At 55.9% G+C, this 21,066-nt stretch overlaps 1 protein-coding gene across 1 annotated transcript in view; it reads right to left on the bottom strand.

Annotated features, from left to right (window-relative positions):
* Positions 1-16,022, bottom strand: part of LOC104026139 (receptor-type tyrosine-protein phosphatase U) — a 36,919-nt gene extending 20,897 nt beyond the window's left edge. Inside the window, exons 1-4 of the mRNA XM_075726355.1 lie at positions 15,920-16,022; positions 7,962-8,156; positions 6,611-6,853; positions 5,261-5,503 (exon numbers count right to left, since the gene is read on the bottom strand). Of these exons, the coding sequence (XP_075582470.1) occupies positions 5,261-5,503; positions 6,611-6,853; positions 7,962-8,156; positions 15,920-16,022 (784 nt within the window). The remainder of the gene's footprint in view (positions 1-5,260; positions 5,504-6,610; positions 6,854-7,961; positions 8,157-15,919) is intronic.
* Positions 16,023-21,066: the final 5,044 nt, after the last annotated feature.

Here is a 21,066-nt window from a genome sequence, read left to right as displayed (position 1 = left end):
GTGACACGTCCATTTGCCATGCCTTGAGCCTCCAGCAAGGCTTGTTGGGAGGTTACCCTCCTTGAGCACCTGAAGCATGAAGGATTGCTCATCCTTGGACCTCCCGCATCCACCCACTTCTGTCCGTGGACACACTTAGATGTCCACCACAGCCCACAGCAGGCAGTTTCCCACGTTGTCTCTCCCTGCCCACCTCCCCTGAGCACTGGGCCACCTGGGCACGGCCGTGCCTACGCTCAGCACAGCCCCTTCCCTGGCCGGGGCAGCCCCGCATCCCCATCGCCTGAGGGAGGAGGGCATCGCTCTTCCCCCAGCTGCATCCTCCACAGCCTCCAGCCCAGACGCCAAGAGCTGACCCAACCCCACACACTCAGGGCTCCCTTCAGTCCCCTCCACTCCAACTCCTGTGGCTGCAGGAGACGTCCCCAGGGTCCCTCACCTGCACGGGCAGGCATGGAGACAAGCAGACCTGTGCACTCGGGGTGGTACCCACGGGCACAGCAAGGACCATGGCACCTCTGAGGGCACGTCAGTGCTGGCCACAGATCCCGCCACACGTCCTGGCACCCACCTGCAGGGCCCCGAGCTTCACACCTCTACCAGGAACCTCCCACCCCCCCATGAATCACAGGATGCAGCCCTGCACACCCAGCGCTCTGCCCTGGCCTGCCATTGGCAGCTCTGGCCATGGCCCTCCTGCCCTCATCCCACAGCCCCGGCTGGCTGGAACCCTCAGGGACTGAGTCTGGCACCAGACCCCTCCCCACAGAGGCTCCCCTGAAGCCCTGTGGCGAGTACGGGCCAGGCTCAGGGGCTGCCTCCACATGGCCTTCAGCAGCACCCACCATTTCCCCAGGCAGCCAGAGAGCCCAAAACCTCCTGTGCACTGAGACCACCTGCGCACGCACAGCCTGCCTTCCCCTGCTGCTGCTCAGCAAGGGGAGGGCAGAGTGGAGCAGCCAGGACAGCTCCTGATCTCCTTGAGTGCACTCAACGGGCATGTGCATGTCAACCAGGGGATCGGGCCCAGCCAGCATGGGTTCATGAAAGGCAGGTCCTGCTTGACCAACCCGATCTCCTTCTATGACCTGGTGATCCACCCGGTGGATGAGGGAAGGGCTGTGTATATCATCTACCTGGATTTCAGGAAAGCCTTTGACACCATCTCCCACAGCATTCTCCTAAGGAAGCTGGCAGCTCATGGCTTGGATGGGCATACTCTTTGCTGGGTAAAAAACTGGCTGGGTGGCCAAGCCCAGAGAGTTGTGGTGAATGGAGTTAAGTCCAGTTGGAGACCAGTCATGAGTGGTGTTCCCCAGGGCTGTTTTGGGGCCAGTCTTGTTTAACATCTTTATCAATGATCTGGCTGAGGGGATCGAGTGTGCCCTCAGTAAGTTTGCAGATGACACCAAACTGGGTTGGAGTGTCGATCTGCTGGAGGGTAGGATGGCCCTGCAGAGGGATCTGGACAGGCTGGACCGATGGGCCGAGGCCAACTGTATGAGGTTCAACAAGGCCAAGTGCCGGGTCCTGCACTTTGGTCAGAACAACCCCATGCAATGCTACAGGCTTGGGGAAGAGTGGCTGGAAAGCTGCCTGATGGAAATGGACCTGGGGTTGCTGGTCGACAGCCAGCTGAACATGAGCCAGCAGTGTGCCCAGGTGGCCAAGAAGGCCAACAGCATCCTGGCTTGTATCAGGAATGCTGTGGCCAGCAGGAGCAGGGAGGTGATTGTCCCCCTGTACTCGGCGCTGGTGAGGCCGCACCTGGAATACTGTGTCCAGTTTTGGGCCCCTCAGTACAAGAAGGACATTGAGGTGCTGGAGTGTGTCTAGAGAAGGGCAACAAAGCTGGTCATGGGTCTGGAGGACAGGTCTTATGAGGAGTGACTGAGGGAACTGGGGTTGTTTAGCCTAGAGAAGAGGAGGCTGAGGGGAGACCTTATCGCTCTCTACAACTGCCTGAAAGGAAGTTGCAGTGAGGTGGCTGTTGGGCTCTTCTCCCAAGTAACAGGTGATAGGATGAGAAAAAATGGCCTCAAGCTGCACCAGGGGAGGTTTAGATGGGATGTTAGGAAAAATTTCTTCATGGAAAGGGTAGTCAAGCATTGGAACAGGCTGCCCAGAGAGGTGGTGGAGTCACCATCCCTGCAAGTGTTCAAAAAATGGGTAGATGTGGCACTGTGGGACATGGTTTATTGGGCATGGTGGTGTTGGGTTGATGGTTGAACTGATGATCTTAGAGATCCTTTCCAACCTTAATGATTCCTAGTTTTTACTTTCATTAAAAAATACTCCAGCCACCAAGCCAGGAAGCATGAAATTGCTACTCTACCCTTAACTGGTTTAGTGGTGGACTTGGCAGTGTTAGGTTAATGCTTGGACTGGATGATCTTAAAGGTCTTTTCCAACCTAAGTGATTCTATGATTCTATGATGCCTCCCTTACCAATGCACTCCACGTCGGACTGAATGTGGATCCAGCCAGCTGTGCTGTCCCTTTGAAGCCAAACTTCTTTGTAAATGGGATTACTGTAGATGCTGGTCTGGACCTTGCCTGAACATTTGACCTGAGTGAAGGATGGCTGGAATCCCTCAGGGCAGCTCAGTGTCACTTCTTTGTCCTTCCTGTAATGGTCCTGGTCTGGTGCCAGCCGGAGTCTGGAGTCCCACCGGGGTCTTTGGCACGTTTCTGGCAGAGGTGAGAACTGGTGTTATTTGGGCTGGGAGGTGAGGAGGAGGTGCGGCAGGGGTAGGTGGTGGGGTATCAGCAATCCCCAGGGATCCCTATGGGCACTGGAGGGAGAGAGAAGGTGACACGTCCATTTGCCATGCCATGACCCCCCAGCTAGGCTTGTTGGGAGGGTATTCTCCTTGACCACCTGAAGCGTGAGGGATTGCTCATCCTTGGACATACCCCATCTACCTGCTTCTGTCCGTGGACACACTTAGATGTCCACCACAGCCCACAGCAGGCAGTTTCCCATGTTGTCTCTCCCTGCCCACCTCCCCTGAGCACTGGGCCACCTGGGCACGGCCGTGCCTATGCTCAGCACAGCCCCTTCCCTGGCCGGGGCAGCCCCGCATCCCCATCGCCTGAGGGAGGAGGGCATCGCTCTTCCCCCAGCTGCATCCTCCACAGCCTCCAGCCCAGACGCCAAGAGCTGACCCAACCCCACACACTCAGGGCTCCCTTCAGTCCCCTCCACTCCAACTCCTGTGGCTGCAGGAGACGTCCCCAGGGTCCCTCACCTGCACGGGCAGGCATGGGGACAAGCAGACCTGTGCGCTCGGGGTGGCACTCGCAGGTGCAGCAAGGACCATGGCACCTCTGAGGGCACGTCAGTGCTGGCCACAGATCCCGCCACACGTCCTGGCACCCACCTGCAGGGCCCCGAGCTTCACACCTCTACCAGGAACCTCCCACCCCCCCATGAATCACAGGATGCAGCCCTGCACACCCAGCGCTCTGCCCTGGCCTGCCATTGGCAGCTCTGGCCATGGCCCTCCTGACCTCATCCCACAGCCCCGGCCGGCCGGGACCCTCAGGGACTGAGTCTGGCACCAGACCCCTCCCCACAGAGGCTCCCCTGGAGCCCTGTGGCGAGTACGGGCCAGGCTCAGGGGCTGCCTCCACATGGCCTTCAGCAGCACCCACCATTTCCCCAGGCAGGCAGAGAGCCCAAAACCTCCTGTGCACTGAGACCACCTGCGCACGCACAACCTGCCTTCCTCTGCTGCTGCTCAGCAAGGGGAGGGCAGAGTGGGGCAGCCAGGACAGCTCCTGATCACCTTGAGTGCGCTCAACAGGAATGTGCATGTCAACCAGGGGATCGGGCCCAGCCAGCATGGGTTCATGAAAGGCAGGTCCTGCTTGACCAACCCTATCTCATTCTATGACCTGGTGACCCACCTGGTGGATGAGGGAAAGGCTGTGGATATCATCTACCTGGATTTCAGGAAAGCCTTTGACACCATCTCCCACAGCATTTTCCTAAGGAAGCTGGCAGCTCATGGCTTGGACGGGCATACTCTTCGCTGGGTAAAAAACTGGCTGGGTGGCCAAGCCCAGAGAGTTGTGGTGAATGGAGTTAAGTCCAGTTGGAGACCAGTCATGAGTGGTGTTCCCCAGGGCTGTTTTGGGGCCAGTCTTGTTTAACATCTTTATCAATGATCTGGCTGAGGGGATCGAGTGTGCCCTCAGTAAGTTTGCAGATGACACCAAACTGGGTTGGAGTGTCGATCTGCTGGAGGGTAGGATGGCCCTGCAGAGGGATCTGGACAGGCTGGACCGATGGGCCGAGGCCAACTGTATGAGGTTCAACAAGGCCAAGTGCCGGGTCCTGCACTTTGGTCAGAACAACCCCATGCAATGCTACAGGCTTGGGGAAGAGTGGCTGGAAAGCTGCCTGATGGAAATGGACCTGGGGTTGCTGGTCGACAGCCGGCTGAACATGAGCCAGCAGTGTGCCCAGGTGGCCAAGAAGGCCAACAGCATCCTGGCTTGTATCAGGAATGCTGTGGCCAGCAGGAGCAGGGAGGTGATTGTCCCCCTGTACTCAGCGCTGGTGAGGCCGCACCTGGAATACTGTGTCCAGTTTTGGGCCCCTCAGTACAAGAAGGACATTGAGGTGCTGGAGTGTGTTCAGAGAAGGGCAACGAAGCTGGTGAAGGGTCTGGAGGACAGGTCTTATGAGGAGTGACTGAGGGAACTGGGGTTGTTTAGCCTAGAGAAGAGGAGGCTGAGGGGAGACCTTATCACTCTCTACAACTGCCTGAAAGGAGGTTGCAGTGAGGTGGGTGCTGGGCTCTTCTCCCAAGTGGTTAGTGATATAAAGAGAGGAAATGGCCTCAAGCTGCGCCAGAGGAGGTTTAGATGGGATGTTAGGAAAAGTTTCTTCATGGAAAGGGTAGTCAAGCATTGGAACAGGCTGCCCAGAGAGGTGGTGGAGTCACCATCCCTGCAAGTGTTCAAAAAACGGGTAGATGTGGCACTTCGGGACATGGTTTAGTGGACATGGTGGTGTTGGGCTGATGGTTGGACTGATGATCTTAGAGATCCTTTCCAACCTTAATGATTCCTAGTTTTTACTTTCATTAAAAAATACTCCAGCCACCAAGCCAGGAAGCATGAAATTGCTACTCTACCCTTAACTGGTTTAGTGGTGGACTTGGCAGTGTTAGGTTAATGCTTGGACTGGATGATCTTAAAGGTCTTTTCCAACCTAAACGATTCTATGATTCTATGATGCCTCCCTTACCAATGCACTCCACGTCGGACTGAATGTGGATCCAGCCAGCTGTGCTGTCCCTTTGAAGCCAAACTTCTTTGTAAATGGGATTACTGTAGATGCTGGTCTGGACCTCGCCTGAACATTTGACCTGAGTGAAGGATGGCTGGAAACCCGCAGGGCAGCTCAGTGTCACTTCTTCGTCCTTCCTGTAATGGTCCTGGTCTGGTGCCAGCTGGAGTCTGGAGTCCCACTGGGGTCTTTGGCACGTTTCTGGCAGAGGTGAGAACTGGTGTTAGTTGGGCTGGGAGGTAAGGAGGAGATGAGGCAGGGGTACATGGTGGTTTATCAGCAATCCCCAGGGATCCCTATGGGCACTGGAGGGAGAGAGAAGGTGACACATCCATTTGCCATGCCATGACCCCCCAGCAAGGCTTGTTGGGAGGGTACTCTCCTTGACCACCTGAAGCGTGAGGGATTGCTCATCCTTGGACCTCCCGCATCCACCCACTTCTGTCCGTGGACACACTTAGATGTCCACCACAGCCCACAGCAGGCAGTTTCCCACGTTGTCTCTCCCTGCCCACCTCCCCTGAGCACTGGGCCACCTGGGCACGGCCGTGCCTACGCTCAGCACAGCCCCTTCCCTGGCCGGGGCAGCCCCGCATCCCCATCGCCTGAGGGAGGAGGGCATCGCTCTTCCCCCAGCTGCATCCTCCACAGCCTCCAGCCCCGATGCCAAGAGCTGACCCAGCCCCACACACTCAGGGCTCCCTTCAGTGCCCTCCACTCCAACTCCTGTGGCTGCAGGAGACGTCCCCAGGGTCCCTCACCTGTGCAGGCAGGCATGGAGACAAGCAGACCTGTGCGCTCGGGGTGGTACCCACGGGCACAGCAAGGACCATGGCACTTCTGAGGGCACCTCAGTGCTGGTCACAGATCTCGCCCCACGCCCTGCACACCCACCTGCAGGGCCCCGTGCTTCACACCTCTACCAGGAACCTCTCACCCCACGTGAATCACAGAATGGAGTCCTGCACGCCGAGCGCTCTGTCCTGGCCTGCCATGGGCAGCTCTGGCCACGGCCCCCCGCCCTCATCCCACAGCCCCGGCTGGCTGGAACCCTCAGGGACTGAGTCTGGCACCAGACCTCTCCCCACAGAGGCTCCCCTGGAGCCCCGCGGCCAGCACGGGCCAGGCTCAGGGGCTGCCTCTACATGGCCTTCAGCAGCACCCACCATTTCCCCAGGCAGCCAGAGAGCCCAAAACCTCCTGTGCACTGAGACCTCCTGTGCACACACAGCCTGCCTTCCTCTGCTGCTGCTCAGCAAGGGGAGGGCAGAGTGGGGCAGCCAGGAGAGCTCCTGACGCCTCCCTTACCAATGCACTGCACATCAGATGGAATGCGGATCCAGCGTCCTATGCTGTCCCTTCGAAGCCAAACTTCTCTGTAAATGGGATTACTGTAGATGCTGGTCTGGACCTCGCCTGAACATTTGACCTGAGTGAAGGATGGCTGGAATCCCTCAGGGCAGCTCAGTGTCACTTCTTCGTCCTTCCTGTAATGGTCCTGGTCTGGTGCCAGCTGGAGTCTGGAGTCCCACCGGGGTCTTTGGCACGTTTCTGGCAGAGGTGAGAACTGGTGTTATTTGGGCTGGGAGGTGAGGAGGAGGTGCGGCAGGGGTAGGTGGTGGGGTATCAGCAATCCCCAGGGATCCCTATGGGCACTGGAGGGAGAAGGAAGGTGACATGTCCATCTGCCATGCCATGAGCCTCCAGCAAGGCTTTTCAGGAGGGCATCCTCCTTGAGCGCCTGAAGCATGAAGGATTGCTCATCCTTGGACCTCCTGCATCCACCCACTTCTGTCCGTGGACACACTTAGATGTCCACCACAGCCCACAGCAGGCAGTTTCCCACGTTGTCTCTCCCTGCCCACCTCCCCTGAGCACTGGGCCACCTGGGCACGGCCGTGCCTACGCTCAGCACAGCCCCTTCCCTGGCCGGGGCAGCCCCGCATCCCCATCGCCTGAGGGAGGAGGGCATCGCTCTTCCCCCAGCTGCATCCTCCACAGCCTCCAGCCCAGACGCCAAGAGCTGACCCAACCCCACACACTCAGGGCTCCCTTCAGTCCCCTCCACTCCAACTCCTGTGGCTGCAGGAGACGTCCCCAGGGTCCCTCACCTGCACGGGCAGGCATGGAGACAAGCAGACCTGTGCACTCGGGGTGGCACTCACAGGTGCAGCAAGGACCATGGCACCTCTGAGGGCACCTCAGTGCTGGCCACAGATCTCACCCGCGGCCCTGGCACCCACCTGCAGGGCCCCGAGCTTCACACCTCTACCAGGAACCTCCCACCCCCCCATGAATCACAGGATGCAGCCCTGCACACCCAGCGCTCTGCCCTGGCCTGCCATGGGCAGCTCTGGCCATGGCCCTCCTGCCCTCATCCCACAGCCCCAGCTGGCTGGGACCCTCAGGGACTGAGTCTGGCACCAGACCCCTCCCCACAGAGGCTCCCCTGGATCCCCGCGGCCAGCACAGGCCAGGCTCAGGGGCTGCCTCAACACAGCGTTCAGCAGCACCCACCATTTCCCCAGGCAGCCAGAGAGCCCAAAACCTCCTGTGCACTGAGACCTCCTGTGCACACACAGCCTGCCTTCCCCTGCTGCTGCTCAGCAAGGGGAGGGCAGAGTGGGGCAGCCAGGACAGCTCCAGATGCCTCCCTTACCAAGGCACTCCACGTCGGACTGAATGTGGATCCAGTGTCCTATGCTGTCCCTTCGAAGCCAAACTTCTCTGTAAATGGGATTACTGTAGATGCTGGTCTGGACCTCGCTTGAACATTTGACCTGAGTGAAGGATGGCTGGAAACCCTCAGGGCAGCTCAGCATCACTTCTTCGTCCTTCTTGTAATTCTGCTGATCTGGTGCCAGCCGGAGTTTGGAGTCCCACCGGGGTCTTTGGCACGTTTCTGGCAGAGGTGAGAACTGGTGTTATTTGGGCTGGGAGGTGAGGAGGAGGTGCGGCAGGGGTAGGTGGTGGGGTATCAGCAATCCCCAGGGATCCCAATGGGCACTGGAGGGAGTGGGAAGGTGACACGTCCATCTGCTATGCCATGACCCCCCAGCAAGGCTTGTTGGGAGGGTATTCTCCTCCTGTACTGCTCAGGAAACACTGCTGGATTTGCTATCTTGTTCGGACAGCACTACCTTTTCTTGTGTCCTGCCTGAGCTGTCCTCTTCAACAGTTTGCAAGGGCAACAGAGCACCAAGGAGGGACTGTGGTGTGCCTGCTGCTTGGCTGGGCAACATCACAACCGGGTTTTGAGGATGGAGGTAGAGCAGTTTGGGGTGCCAGCTGGAGGGAGCCTTACATCTTCCTGTCTGTGAGGGCCACAAGGCTCCAGCAGCATCCTCAGGGGTGAGGAGGCCCTGTCCAGAGGGGTGCCGGTTCCCCTCACTTCAGAGGGGCAGCAGAGATGAGCACCTCCCAGGATGAGGCCCCAGACCTAATGCACCTGGGTGCATTAACCCTTTGCGCCCTCCGGTGCAGTGCAGGAAGGTTACCCGCAGGCCCTCCTGCCCACACACGCACTGCAGAGGGATTGCAGACAGAGGGATCCAGCAGCCCGGTGGATGCTGCTCTCTCCTGCGCTCTTCTCCCAAAGACAGGGCCTGTGGGAGTGCACCGGACTCAGTGAGTCTCTGCTGGCACCGCTCACCTGCATTCCCATCATCCTGCTGGGTACCACCTGCTCACACCCTCGTGAAGACTTACTTGCAGCAAAAAGCCCACTCAAGTTGCCAATTCGCTTTTGCTCTGCAGGTTACACTTGTTATTTTCTCCTCTCCATCCCTTGCCCAAAATACCTGCTGGCTCCTAGGACTGGATACCTCCTGTCCCATATCCCTCCCATCCTCACCCAGGAGGGGCAACACCCCCACATCTGGGTTGGCAGAAAGGACTCAACAGGGACTACAGCTACGTATTTAACCAGCTGCAAGTTTAGTCGCATTTTGCAGCATGTAGATTGGGCAACTGATGGAAGTTTAAGTTTTCATATTTGTTTTCTGCTAGTTTCTAGACAGGAGTGCTGCTGTCTCTCTGCATGGCACTAATTTAGGTCTGTGCCCTCTGACCAGATACCAGTTTTCATAGAATAAGAAATGTACCTCTCTGTGAGCTCTCTTCATCCAGCAAATTCAGCTGTAAGTATCCAAATATTCTCTGAAGTTACCAGGGTGCTGCCAGGCAGGCACAGTGAGTTTACACTGCCTCCCACCACACCCAAATGGCATTAGGACTCACCGTGAAACCATGATTGCTCTGCATTCCCCGTGCAGCAGGCCAAAAGGCCACAACGGCTGCATCATCTCAGCCAGAATAAAGCCCCTGCCAAATAAATGGAATAAAACCCCACCAAGATTGGCAAATTGAACAGCAATTATTTCCAGCAGGTGAGAGCTACACATGAAGGCATTTCCAGTGTTTCATTTTGCATTTCAGGGCCCCAGAGTGTGCCTGTACAAAGTTTATTCATTGATGGGGATCCTTCTAGCTTAGAGTCACAGCAGAAATGTGAACAATCCTTTCTTGAAAATAGGTTTGCGGGGCCTGCCCTCAAGCAAGAAGCAATTTAAGGGAACGAAACGCCTCCAGTGGAGACAGACCCAGGAGCCGAGGGGGCTGCGAGTGCTCACGGGCACGGCTCGCCTCTCCCAGACTGCCCCAGTTGTGACCTTCAGTGCAAAGGGGGCTGGTTGCTTTTCCTTTTGTACGTGCTTCCATACCTCGTGGTAGCTGTGGCAGTCCCTGCAGTGACACAAAACTGACTGGCAGCACAGGACATGGCAACCTGCCAGGCAGGAAACGAGGAGGGAAAGAGAAATTCTCCTTCCTGTGCAACCTGCTGACACAGGTGCAGGTTTCGAGAGAGGTCTGGGTCTTCCTACAAACACCGCTGCTCTGCTGGCAGGGGTGGTTGCAGCTGTATGCCAGAGCTCTGCTCTGCTCCCAGCCCTCCCTGAGCCTCGCACCAAAACTTTTAGCATCCTTCATGTAGCAAAGCATTTGCTGCTGACACAACCATGAAAGGAACCTCTCTAGAGTTTTTTTGCCTTGTATGGTGCTTCCTTACAGAGGCAGGGGTAACACTACATCTAAAAAGGCCACATCTCACAGTTGCTGATTTAGAGGTGTAATACAGTGCAGACTTACTGTAGTACAAAGAAGAATTAGTCTTTGTTTAAATGTTATGTTTTTTTTTTTTACTAAAAGGCAAAAGGCTGAATGCGCCTAATTTCTGCACACTGAAATTAGGCATATTCAGCATTATACTAATTATTGTTGACACGCACTTAGGATTGATTCAGCCCTTCCTTAGTTATGGGCAGTTCACTTAAGTACAAGTAAATAGGTGCTGTGTAAGGCTCCCAGGCCTTCAGCGGGTGTGAAGGGATCCCTTGGACTGAGCTGGCACAACAGCCACACACTTCTGACTAAGGCTGGCCACCTTCATCAGGATTCCAGTGAATCACTTCTCTTAAACCTGAGCATTTATCAGCCCTAATCCTTTGCCAGAGACGCATCAGCATCTTTCCCCCCCCCTTTTTTTTTTTTCAGGTGAAAAGGGCCTGTCAGAGGCGCAGTTTCACTTCAGGGCTTCCTCAGTCCTTCCATCAGTGTCTGCTAGGAGGGGGTGGCGGGATGCTGCTGTGATCCAGCGTGGTTTCCAGTGTGGCACCGGGCAAGGGCAGACGGCTGAAATGTGCTTCTGCAAAGACCGCACGTGTGCCAGCAGTGTGTCAGGGGCCACGTCTGCCCTTCGGGCACAAGGACTCCATCGATGAGCAGTCCTGCAAGCAAACCCTCTTGCTCCCTCTTGGACCTGGCTGTGCCCGCAGAGCCCCTTGCAAGCACTGTCAGGATGCCCACCCTCTGCAACTCGTCCTTTCCTTTCTGAGCCCTCTGAGCTGTGCGGGTAGAGCATTCAGCCCCTTTTTAATTCCCTGCTGGCTCCCCTGAGCCCTTTGTCCTGCCAGATGTGGCCCTATTGTGCTCACACGTGGGGCAGGCAGGGGCTGATACAGCACCCAGACCCAGGCTGGGCATGGACCATCCCACGCAGAGATCCGTGGACTGGGTGGGAGAGATCAGAAAAGGCAGGCAAGACCCCACAGCTCCTCCCTATCCTCAGAGGAGCCAGAGCCTGAAGAGCGCTGCTGTAAGAGAGCGCACCAGCCTCCAGAATTAGCCTGGCAATTAATGCTGTCTGACAGAGGGACGGGTAGGACAAAATGAGCTTGCTTGCCTTGCAAAGGGGTAGTGTACACCAGCGAGACAGCCTGAGAGGCTGCCAAAGCCTGTTTACCTCCTGTACGCAGAGCATCCTGCTAGCAGTGCCAGTGCTGTCGCAGCCCCTCCAGGTCTTGCCTCCTACCCGCACCCCTGCTGCTGCAGAGGAGCTGAAGACATGCAGGTCATCACAGCACGAACACCATCGCATTCAGGCACCTGCAGCCGCTCAGAGCCCTCCCTGGTGGCATTTCTGATGACTGCTTAAGGGTAAAGCCTAAAAGTCTCTGCTTCACCACAGAAGGGGGAAGAGAAGACACTTTCAGACCACATGTTTTTTTGTCTCAAGAACATTGCTGAATACAACCCAATTCAACCTCACTTCTCCAATAAGCCCAAGCCTGGCCGGCATGTGATTACCACTGGAGACTCACCAGAAGCTAATCCATGACTGCTGGGTGCAGCAGAAATGCACAGCTTAGGGGGGACACCTCTGTCCTCACCCTCTTTCTTACATTCCATCCCCAACCACTCCATAACATTTGCCATGCGAAAGGAGTTCCTTGGAGCAAAGGAGCCTTTGCTCTAACCCAGGGTGGCTGGCTGTGTGCTTTGGTGGTGGCCATGGGAAGCTGCGTGGCACATGTGAGTCAGAGGGTATTGGATCTGCCCATTTCAGCAGGCTGGAGCTCACCATTTGTGCCAAGGAGATGGATGCACACGCCTGCGCACAGGGGGATGGGGTACTGCTGGAGAAGGGAGGGTGCTCAGAGAGAAAGGGGAAAGAAACACTCAGCCTGTAGCTTTGTAGGGACTAACAGCATCCGGGAAAGTAAAGAAACAGTCATCAGACACTGTTTTTCACCCTGCACTGTGGTATGCAGACTGCCGCCTACAGACCCTCTGCCCCCAGCTATAGGAAAGAGGCTGAGACAAGTGAAGTTTCAGCATGGAAAATACGGTGTAGACATGACCAAACAGGCACTTCTTGTAATATGCAACGTGTTCTCACTGCAAAACGGAGAATGCTGAATGTCTAGGCAGGAGTGGTAACAAAAGGAAAGTCTGTTTGCCTCACATAGTCAGAGATTAACTTAGGTTTTTCTTCACGATGCTATTGAATATGAAATACCCTCTTTGATAATATAGTTTAATATCCATAAATATAGTAAGCATTTTAGAGAAATATCTGGACTGGCTGTCCCTGCTGCAAAGGAGTTATGAGTCTGGCAGGCAAAACAAAGCCCCAGCATGCCCTAGAAGCAGATGTCAGGGAGGATCACGAGAAAGGAGAAATAGCTATGCTGGTAATTCAGGTCAGGCTCCTAGGTTCAGCCCTTTGCTTACCAGCAAAAGATGTACTTTCTTACATTGTATTATCCCACACATGAAGAATAAAAGCCAAGGTGAAATCTAAGGAGCAGCAGGCAAAGTTCAACGCTTTTCCCATGGCAGCTCAGCAGCTAACAGAGGTGACAGAAAAGTGCGCTGGAGTCCTGCTGTGCTTGATGCCATGTGCTTGCTGAGAGGTGCTAAGAAAAGCAACCACCATTTCCACCAGTGGAGAGTGGCATTGCAAGACACCGAGAAGACAGATGTGGATCTTAAAGCATTTCTGTACTCACTGCTAGCAACCAAAGCTGCCGAGTGGGTCTTTAAAAGCAATGGGCAGTGGAGGGTGGGGAAGGGGCAGAGAGACCTTTGGGCAGCTCTGCTTGGGAGCGATGCCAGGGAAAGGAGGTGGTGAAGCAGGTCATTGAACAAGGCTCTGCAGGAAGAGCAGGGAAATGGCAGCACTTTAACCTGTACTGCTCTGCCATGCAAAAGGGCATCTGACCAGGTTTTATGAACAGGAGGTGAAATACTTGTTTCCTGAATCTGTACTCTGGTAACAGGAAGCAGAAGCATGGTGGAGCATACAGTTCACAGGGTGTCCAGCCCCAAGGCGCTCCTCTGCAGAGCCTCTTAACGTTTGCGGTCCCCATAGGATTTACTCTAGGCACTGTTTGAAGTTTGAGTCCCACTGACACCAAACCTTTTGGATTGAGTGTGGCCTTATTTTACCTCGCACCCTTCCGCCTAGTTAGGGCTCCTTATCAGCTGCCACTAAATCACTGCATGATGTCAAGCAAGGCTGATGAGGAAGGGGCCAGGGCCAGCCTGGATCACAGACTGCAGGGAAAACATCCCCTAGAAGCTTCTCCACCTGCCTCCCAGGCACACTGGGACTGTAAGGGGATGAGGCTTTCGTACAGGTGCAGCATCTCAGGGGGGAGAAAACCCCTGTAAGAACAGCACAGAAACACATTAAGGTGACAATAGAACAATGAGACAATGCAGGCTGCTCGGTGCACGGGGTGAGCAGAGCAGCAGTGCTGTGCTGGCTCACATTTGTACCACACACACCAACCACATCCTCTGCCTGCAGCTGCTCTGCTTTTCCTGGGGCTCTCAGCTGCACTGCCATGTGCCTTCACCTCCTGCCCGGCGCTGGGACATGGCTCTGCCATCTGGCCTCATTTCCTTGGCAAGTGCTGGGCCTGTGGTCCATGGCCCTTCCTCAAAATTGTTTCCATGCCTGCAGCTTTTCAGGAACCCGTGCTGCCAGTGCTCGGTGCTGGGGGACGGGGGACAGGGGGGGGAAGCTGGCGCAGTGATTTTGGCGTGCAGGAGCCCTGCTGAAAGGGGACAGCCCCACACTGCCTGGCACCCTGGTCCTCCCAGCATAGGGGGGGGCTTTGTGGGTGCTTGGAAGGGGACAGCAATGTGCAGCAGGAGCAGCTTGTCCACTGTCTCTATGGGGCTGTTCCCCCTCCCCAACTGTACCCTACATCTGCCAGGGTCATGGGAGATGCTCAGGGGGAAGGGGGACCCTTGGGTCATGTCCTGTCCCCATGTCCCCCATCTCTGCCCAACGGCTTTACCCTGCCCCACTGCCACTGTCAGGCCCACAGAGGCCTATTCCACCCTAACGGGGATGGGAGGGACCCTCCTGCCCCATCCTGGCCACCCCCCTTGTCCTGTCCCTCAGTGAGAGGCGGCCCCTGATCCATCAGGTGGGGACCTTGGCACCAGTCCTGGGATGGGATGAGCCCCCTGCCACTGCCGAGGATACAGGCAGGTCTGCCTGCGCTGCTGGGTGTGGCTGCCACATGTTTTTGTCTTCGTTCCTCTTTTCACAAACACCAAGGTGCAAACTCAGCAATACCATCTCTGCTGCAGGCAGCCCCAGACTCCTCCACGGACCGCCGGGTGAACGGGATGTGCAGAGCGCACCAAGGGTCTGTTGGCCACCAGGTCCCCGCTGCGTCCCACCACACACGGCATGGCCAGGTCCTGGCCTTGGTGTGCACCATGCAAACAAGCTGGAGAGCCACACAATGCTTGGGCATGGTTGCACAGGCTGGCCTGCGAGGACAGCTTCAGTGGGGGATCTGGGCAAGGGAAAGCCACTCTGGGCAGGAGGCTCTGTTGCAAGTTTAGCCCTTGGTTTTTGAGTGACTCTGTGCTGTGCTCACACTCCCTGCAACCACAGGGACACATTTCCCCTGGGAATGGGCTCATACAGCCCCATATCACATCCATAGCCAGGGTCGTTAATCAGCCGGTCTCTCTAGCCTGTGTCAGCCCAGAGACATCCCCGCAGTGGGTCAGGGCAACATGAGTAGATGCTAGTGTAATGATTTTCATCACCTAGCTCTGGCAAGGTTAGTTTAGAGAAATACTCCAATTCAGACAGATGCAGAGCAAAGCAAAGTCACAGCTCCCTGGACCACAGCTCAAACCCCAGACAGTGTCGCGCTGGTCTGATTCACCAGCCTTCTGGGAATTCAAATAATATGTGAGCCTGAAGATACCCGCTAAGTGACTCTGCTGGGTTGGAAGTGCACAGCCTGTGTAGGAAGAGCCCAGCAGTACTCTGGAAGTACCCTGCCCCTCTGTCACCAAGGAAGCTTGTTAAAGAGCAATCCCAGCACACCGTAACTCCTGCCTGCCAGGGTCTCCTGGAGACACAGGGGCTCAGCTCACAGCTCCCCAGGTCTTTGCTGGGCACCAGCACTCATCTCCACTGCGGTGAGGACACAGCATCTGCACACTGTGCAAAGAGAGACAGCCACCTGCTGCTCCCAGGGACACTGCCTGCTCCACGGAGAAATGATACGGCCCATGCAGAGGCTTTCCCAGCACACTGAGGTTTGCTGCCCTCCATCCCCCAACAGAGCTTCACCCCACCACAACCTGACTGATGCCCAAGTATCTTGGGCCCTGGTACGGACATCAGCTCCAGTCCTCTCTGATACAGCTACCGCATCCTGCATGTGGCAGAGATACACAGCAAGCTTGCAGCAGGAGATCAGCAAAACCTTCTCTTGCGAAGCGAACACTTCTTACCTGTTGCCTGGGGTTCTCCAGACGTGTTCAGGCCTGGCTCCTCCTGCTTATGTGCTGCCAGCAGAGGTGTGAGGAGCAGGAGAAATGTCCATTGCAGGGCCATGTTTGCTTATGCTCCCAGGGCAGCACTGAGGTCTCAGTCCCGCTGGCTGCCACACAGCACACCCGTCTGACTGCAAGAGGTGCAAGCACATGAAAGGAAACAGCCACGCAGAGAAATCACATATGGTGCAAGAGGCTTCCTCATTGGAGAGGGAACCTCCGCCAGTGGCAGCACTGCCTTTGTTCTTCTCTTTTGCGCACCGGGGCCTTCATGCCCCTTTTGCAGTCTTGCTGCTATCTGATCATTTGTCTGAGAACCACAGTTTTCAGGCTTTCTGGCAAGAGCAGCTACTAGCCACAACAGCTGGGTTGCCTCCTCTCCCAGCACAGATCTCAGTGGTCCCAGAAGGACTTGTGAGCTGTGCTGGTTCATGACTGGGATTTTGCAGGAAGCTTCCGTACACACACAGTAAAGGCAAGCAGAGACTGTATCAGGACAACCCTGACCTTGTTACTGCCTGATAAGGGTTGTCATAAAAAGGACTTCTGAAGTGCACTGATGATCTTAATCACCTGGCAGTGCATGCCATGGGCAGGAAAGCCAAGGTTTTGGCAGAAGTGGCTGGGTGCTCACGACTGGGCTGAGAGCAGGTGCTCTGGAGCAAGCTGATGAGAGCCCTGGGGCCCTGGAGCCCAAGTGCTGTGGCAGGTTGTGTTGCCAACACATGCTGGGAGCGCGAATGACCATGAAGGGGTGAGGAGGTGGCACAGGCACGACAGTGGGCAGGGAAAGGGGTGCTGGTGAGTCTGTCTGTGCGGCTGGAGGCTGGTGGCACTGGCCACAGCAGCAGACCTGACCATCAGAGGTGGCCCAGGGCAGGAGATGATGAATTTGTGCTCCAGCTTCTCCAGCCACCCATCAGCCACTGCTGGATGTGCTTGGCATACGTCCCAGCTGAAACACAGAGCTAGGAGATAAACAAGCCCTGAAATGTTTTCTGAGGCTTCGCAGCAGGGCTGCAGCCACTTGTGATGGCCTTCCTCTTTGTGTGCTGTTCAGCAAGGCCTCGTACTCCCAAGCCTGGGGTCAGGCTCTGCTTTCTGCTGATGCACATCCTTCGTTTGATTTGTGCACCCTGCAACACCGTTATTCAGCAGGATCAAGCAGGCCAGTGTGGGGTGGCCGTCTCCAAATATGCTCCCCAGCCACCCCAAAAATCTGACCCTGAGCAAAATGTTGTAGAAGTCTTGTTTTATTTTTTTTTCTGCAATGATGGTGCTTGAGGACAGATACTCCAGCAGCTTTTTGCCTCTCAGGGACAGACCTGGTGTCTGCCTGGCCATTTTCCTCATGCCCTCCTATGCTCAGAAAGGCAGTCTCAGCCTCTTGTCCCTTGTCTGCATTTCATCTCTTCCTGCAACAGAACTGGCAAGGGTCAGTGGTCCCACCTAGGAACCTCCCCTTTTATTTCCTTTGCTCAGATTATCAAGCTCACCTGTAGAGAGATCACCATACTCAAACACACTTGCCCTAGCAGAAGTGCCCTGGGGCTGCAAGTGCACAGTCAGGACCCTGTCATTGCAGCAGGGCACAGCCTGGGAGGTAGCTGTACTCCATCTTGGGTGGGAGGTTTGTGGGGTGGGGGAGAACTCCAGGAACCACAGCAACTTGGACATCACCTCTCCCTGCCCCTTGGTGCTGCAGGGTCTTTTGAGAAGTAATTAAAGGGCTGTAAAAGTAGCAGTAAGAATAGGTTCCTCATTTGGAGGATCTTTGGAAAATGAGTAGGGAAATTCCATAAATTAAAAAAGACTAAAAACAAACCAAAAATCACATCCCTGGTCCCTCTGGGCACCACTCCCAGCACAACGGTTGTCATCTCCTATGCTAACAGTATATGGCATCTCCAAAAGCTGTTCATTACCTGATCTGAAACCTCAAAAGCTATGGAGGAAGTGTAGCCCAAGCAGTTACCAGGAAGCCTGCTCACTCTCTCGCTCGTCACACTTCCCCTTGCTCCACATCGGAAAAATCCAGCCTTGAGCATAACTGGAGCTCTTGCACAGAGGGTGGAGGGGTGTTGCAAGCCGGCACCACCTTCCCCAGCAGGTTCAGCAGCTAAGTGCTCTGGTCACGGAAGGCAACCCCAAAGCCACAAAGACAGCTTTGGCTCGTTTGCAACAAGACGGGACACACGTGTCCCTGGGCTTCTTGGTTTGGCAGGTCCCACTGCCTCCCCCATGTCACCCTGTCACAGAGCACACCCGGCAGATGTGGAACAGCTGGGAGGATGGGCAGGGTGTATTTCAGCAGGGTGTAGGCAGGGAGCTGTGTCCTGCTGTGATGCCAGGGTCCAGGCATGCCAGCTGCCACGCACGTGTCCCATTTAGCCACAGAACTTGCACTGTGCTGGCATTTGAGCCACGTTTCACAGTGATCTTGCCACCCCAGGGGAGGCACTCCTCCACTGCAGGGAAGTGCTCTCCTATTGACCCTACAGACTTTATGGTAGATTTGAAGCTCTTTGAAGTGTTTGCAAAAAGGACTGCTGGCTGCTTCTACAGGCTGTTCTTTGCTCTGTTTTTTTGTTTGTCTTATTGATCTTTTACATCTTACCTGCCTGATACTATTTTTTGTCATCTGGACATGACTTCAGCTCTTTGAAGGGGTCTCTCTGTTTCAAATAACCTCTGGCCCTGGTGGTTAGCCCTGCTGGTTCCTCTCTGCCTTTTGGTGGGAGCCCTGAAAGACTGTGTTAAATCTTTGCACGCTTGCTGGACACTGTGTGACTGCGCTGCTTCTTTAGCTTCATTTTATCCAAGTTTCCTCATTTCATGCATTTCCCCTTTCTGAAGCTGAACAAGATGCCACTGGACTTTTCAATCTTTGGTGATTATGCAGGGTCATGGAAACGAAGCATGTTGTGGCTGTCACCAGTGGGCAGCCCCTTCCTGAGAACGTGCTCAGCCCAGTCCTGCACAGAGCTCAGTTCCCTATCTTCCTTCCTTGCGACACAATGGCTTCTTGCTTGCCTCTGCCTGGTATTGCAAACCAGCTGTCAGCATGCTTGAAGACCAGTGGCAGTAGTACTACACCCTGCCTCTTCCTTTTGGTTGGGATCCATGTTCCCAAAGGTCTATCTGTGGTGCGAAGGAAGTCTGCATCCCTCTTCTAAAGCGGGGACCCTGTTGCTGGGGCTGCCCCTTGGAGAAAGGGCTCCTGCCTGCTCCTGCCCTCCTGCCTGCAGCTGGAAGTCGGTGCTTGCACCCACACGTGCTACTCCCCTGCACGACCCTCTCCAGGAGCAGCACCTGGCTTGCCATCCTCACCTAAATCTCCCCCGTGCCGTCACCCATGGACTGTGCACAGCTGCTAGTGTGCAGAGACTGACTCTTGTGCGTGAGCATTGCAGCAAGGGGAAACAGGGGCTCTGGGCTGTGAAAGCCACTTGTGGGCAATTGCTGCCACTAAGGTGTATTCAGAGGAAACCTTGTGGGTTTCATTGTACAGATGGTGGCATTGAGGCAGAGAAGGAGTCAGCGAAGGGGCTGAGGAAGGAATTCATCACAGCAGATGCCGATTTTGGTGCAGACACCCAGGATGGTGCCGCATCCCAGGATGGTGCTGTAATTGCAGTGCTGTCCTTTCTCTCTGTGAAAGGGAACTGACCTGTGCCCCAGTGTCTGGTCCTGCCTCAGCACTCCTGGGCTACTGCCACGAGCGGGGTCATGCCAGCCAGGGACCTGGGAAGCAGCTCCTGTGACCCCGGGCTGGGATAGCCACTGTGCAAGGAACTGGCCTGTCCCTGGGCTGTGCTGCATCTGGGCTAGCCTGAAAGCTGGACGTTCAGCTGTTTGGAGCACACAGAAGGCTCTCAGAGGTTAATATGAGCTCATATACAGCTTGATGTCCCCAGAACAGTGGTTGCAGAGGTGTCAGAGCCACCTGCATGCCCATCCCCAGCCTGGCAGCCCCTGTCCTGTGTGGCGTGGCTGCTGCATGGAGCCTTGCGAGATTTGGGGATGTCTCACTGCTCGCTGGATGCTGGCAGGGTGAGCACCAGGTCTGGCTGCCAGGAGGGGCATGGGAAGGAAAGGTATTCCCTCCTCTCCCTCAATATGTGGGCCTTTCCTTTGGACACACACGTGCCTGCTTGCGCCCCATGCTCCCTTGTGCAGACATCTGCCCCTCTGCTGCCCTCAAGTTTGGTGTTGCCTGCAGCCCTTGCAAGAGAATGGTCATTGCCAGCAGAGCACGATCCCGTTTCCCACCACACTGACAATTCCCCAATTGCTCAGCTTTTAGTGCCTTGAAAAGCTGCCATGTTAATGCAGTACCTTCTTTGTTCTCTGTCAGATGCCACGCAGTCGTGGTGACGTGACAGTCACACCCCTCTGCCAGGTCTGATACTGGCTGCTGCCGAGTCTGTTCAGTGAGACAGCCTCAGCTTTCCTGTGAGTCCTGCTGGCTGGCATGGGTTGCAGGTCTGACCTTAGAAACTGTTCACGACGTCCTGGCTCAGCCATAGGGTTCCCCCTCTGAGGACAGCTCTCCTGTGGCTGCAGACCCCCCAGGGCCTTGTGCTCACTCTGGGGCTGCCTGTCCTGTGCATCCATGTGCATCCCCGTCCCACCTCTCCCTGCCTGTCCTGCCCAAATGTGCATACCCATCTCAGCTATCCCAGCCTGTCTCCAAGGCAGCTTGGCAGTTTGCAGGTGCTGAGGTGCCTCTTCCCTTACCAGTCTCCCACAGCAGCCTCTGAGAGCTGCCAGCAGTGCTTCAGCCCTGGCAGGCATCCAGGGGCCATGGCCACAGCCTTTGCCCTGAAGATGAGGCAGGTCCTGACGACCTGGGCAGAGAAGGTCCAAGGGGACCTACCAGGGCCCCCTAGCACTTGGCACCAGCAGGTCTCTGCCTCTCAGCTGGCGCATGTCCCTCAGGTTGTCATGCGCATCTGGACTCCCACTGCACCCTTAACCCACCCCCAGCCACACTGTCACCCCATGCCTTTACCTCCCCCAGCGCTGGGTCCCACAGTCCCTGCCACCACTCCAAAGCAGACCCCTGTACCGTGAAGCTGGGCTCCTTTTTGCCTCCCACTTGC

Source organism: Pelecanus crispus, chromosome Z (genome assembly GCF_030463565.1).
Source record: "Pelecanus crispus isolate bPelCri1 chromosome Z, bPelCri1.pri, whole genome shotgun sequence".
Taxonomy (NCBI): Eukaryota; Metazoa; Chordata; class Aves; order Pelecaniformes; family Pelecanidae; genus Pelecanus; species Pelecanus crispus.
The sequence above is the reverse complement of the archived record's forward strand: the minus strand, read 5'-3'. Positions and strand labels throughout refer to the sequence as shown.